The 3,118-nt window shown below is 38.5% G+C and overlaps 1 protein-coding gene across 2 annotated transcripts; it reads left to right on the top strand.

The window, feature by feature from the left end:
- Nucleotides 176-2,430, top strand: LOC107616027. 2 transcript variants are annotated; one of them, XM_021110298.1, is made up of 2 exons: nt 176-1,103; nt 1,605-2,430. In XM_021110298.1, the coding sequence occupies exons 1-2, from the start codon at nt 253-255 to the stop codon at nt 2,302-2,304; spliced, it is 1,551 nt and encodes a 516-aa protein (XP_020965957.1). In that variant the 5' UTR covers nt 176-252; the 3' UTR covers nt 2,305-2,430. The 2 variants fall into 2 exon arrangements, with proteins under 2 accessions (XP_020965957.1, XP_016173518.1); XM_016318032.2 differs by having other exon boundaries at nt 176-2,430.

Raw genomic sequence — 3,118 nt, 5'->3', positions numbered from 1 at the left:
GAATTTTTGATTGATTTTTTTTTAAAAAGTAATAACTATTATTATTTTTAAGAAGATTTTTTTTATTAAATAACTTTTTTAAAATTATATTCAAACATTTTTATAATTATATAAAAATAATTTTTTATTCAAAAGGCAATCCAATCCAAAACTAGTCTCTTTGGTGAGTTGCACCTTTTATGTGTGATGATCCCTCCCTAATGACAAGTATCATCAAACTTTGAGCAAGTATAATTTCATCTTTCAGCAAAGATGAATATCAGACGGATCATTCAAAAACTACCAACACTGTGGAATTTGTTGGAACTACAAATTCTGGTTCTGGTGAGTCTCTTCTTGCAAACGGCTCTGATACTTTTAGGGAGTCGAAGGAAGTACAAAAACAATGCAATAATGCAATTCGTGGTCTGGTGCTTCTATCTGTCCGCGGACTGGATAGCGACCATCGCTCTTGGTATTCTTTCTGAAGACATGAGAGATTCATCGAAAGACCTGGAATCCAAGTTCGTAGTTATGGCTTCTTGGGCACCTTTCCTTCTCGCGCATCTCGGTGGCCCTGACACAATCACTGCATATTCTCTTGAGGATAATGAACTTTGGCTGCGACACCTGATTGGCTTATTCTACCAGTGCTATGTGGCAGTTTACGTGGTCTACAAGTCATGGAAAGGGGGACATCTTAATTATGTTACCATTCCATTGATTGTGGCAGGAATGATCAAATATGGTGAGAGGACTTGGTCTTTGAGGTCCGGAAGCAGCCAAAATTTCAGAGAATCCATCATTCCAGCGCCAGACCCTGGACCGAATTATGCCAAATTTATGGATGACTACTCTGCAAAAAAGGCTGAAGGATACAGAGTTTCTTTAGGGAAAGTGATTAAAACTGCTCCTGCACCACCATTGACCCAAAGTGCAGCATTGAATAACAGTATTGCAAATGCTTCATGTTTACGCGACGGATTCTATTTCTTCAGGATTTTCAAGTGCCTATTCTCAGATCTCATCCTTAGTTTCCAAGACCACAAGAGCAGCCAAAGCTTCTTTAGGAGCAACTCCTGTGAACATGCTTTTCAAGTGGTTGAGATTGAACTTGGATTAATGTATGACATTCTATACACAAAGGCAATTTTCACATACACCCGTCTTGGCATTTTCGCCAAATTTGTGAGCATTTCTTGTACAATCTCTGCATTTGTTGTCTTTTGTCATTCCGTAGACATAAACCACAAGGAGAATGAGCGGGTTATTACTTTTGTGCTCTTTATTGGAGCTATTTTACTTGAGATATATGCTGTCATTGTTTTACTTTCTTCGAGTTGGACAATGATTTGGTTGAGCAAGCGCAAGAAATGGCTAGTGAATCCTCTCTATAGGTCTATCTCTCGTTTACAAGTTTTGCTTAAATTATCACACACTAAAAGCTGGTCCAACCAAATGTCACAGTTCAACCTTATTGATTTCTGCCTCAAGAATAAGTCAGTTTTATGCATCAAGGTCCAAATATGTCTTCACATTTATAGGCATTTTGAGAAGTCTTACTACACATATTCAGATGATGTCTCTGAACAACTGAAATCCTTTATTTTTGGGGAGCTTTTCAGGATGTCCGATAGTGCATCAGATATTGAATCATGTAAGAAATTATGTGCTCATAGGGGTGACAGAGTCTTGAATGAAAAGGGCCGTCATGAGTTTGATTGGAGCATTGAGGTAGAGTTTGATCAAAGCATATTACTTTGGCATATTGCTACTGATCTCTGCTATTACGATGATGAATCTTTTATGCTTCAAAGTTGTGTAAGAAGCAGATTGTTCTCAAATTACATGATGTATCTTCTTGTCCGACGCCCTTCTATGTTGCCGAATGGAATTGGCCAGATCAGGTTCGACGATACATGTGCAGAGGCGAAGGAACTTCTGCTGGAAAGGAAGTACATGAAGAAAGGAAAGGAAGCTTCCGACATGATACTACAAGTAAACACGGAAATTCCGCCGTCAGAAGTGAAAGGAGATAGAAGCAAGTCGGTGCTGTTTGATGCTTGTAGGCTTGCAAAATCTTTGCAAGCTTTAGAAACAGAGAAGAATTGGAGCAAGGAGGAGAAATGGGAAATGATAAGCCGTGTTTGGCTGGAGATGCTATGCCATGCGGCGAGTCACTGCAGAGGGCTCGAACATGCCAGGCAGCTTAGCAGAGGTGGGGAGTTGCTTACCCATGTCTGGCTTTTAATGGCACATTTAGGCATAACTGAACAATTTCAGATTTCACAAGGTCATGTAAGGGCAAAGTTAGTACTAGACTAGATATGTTGGATGCATCAGTAACTGAAGCTGTTTGTTTCTGTTTCCGTTTTCTACCTCCATTATTGAAGATCATGTGTTTGTGAAACTAGCATTTGCTTGTATTTAATATCGTGAATTATCGCCAAAGTAGCACGCTTAGCATTGTCTTCGAAACACCACTACCCTACTTGTGTTATTTAACATATTTATTGACGTTCAGTTTCAGAAAAATTTAGTACGCCAGTTCATCTAAGGTTAGGTTTCAGAATCTTTGTTAAGTTAATTAGAATTCTAATTAAAAATGACAAAAGTAAATGTTTGAAGATTTATGGTTGTATGATCAAGAAAAAATATAAAATTTGACATTTTTCAAAATTATATTAAAGAATTAGTGAAAAATAAAATATTGAAAGGTAGTAAAACACGAACGTTTTGAAGCTCGCAACACAACGGTGAAGCTCCAAGGGTGTCGCTACTGCTGCATTTAACAATAACCACCTCTTGCGTGGTTCCACAAGAGTTTGATTGTAACAGTAGGATGTGCTCTAAGTGTGGTGTTACGAGCAAGAAGAACCTTGCGATTATTTTGTTGTTGTTGTTCCTGTTTGTTGGCTTTATTTGGGGTTGTGCTAGTGGTACCATTTGAGATGAGTACAGATAAAAAAAAGTGCATGGGGTTGAAAGCACTATGGGTAGTGGCGGGCGAAGTGGTGTTCATCATCATCTTGTGTCACCGTAGTATATTAGTAAGTGTATTCTTGGTTAGAGCATGGTGGTGATGAAGTTTGGTGATTGAGACTATGTTCCGTTGTTAGTTCTGATGTTTTCGAACCAT

This window comes from Arachis ipaensis, chromosome B09, assembly GCF_000816755.2.
Source record: "Arachis ipaensis cultivar K30076 chromosome B09, Araip1.1, whole genome shotgun sequence".
Lineage (NCBI taxonomy): Eukaryota > Viridiplantae > Streptophyta > Magnoliopsida > Fabales > Fabaceae > Arachis > Arachis ipaensis.
The sequence above is the reverse complement of the archived record's forward strand: the minus strand, read 5'-3'. Positions and strand labels throughout refer to the sequence as shown.

Coding starts and splice junctions, on each gene's coding strand:
- LOC107616027 (XM_016318032.2), top strand. CDS start 253: ATGAATATCAGACGGATCATTCAAAAACTACCAACACTGTGGAATTTG.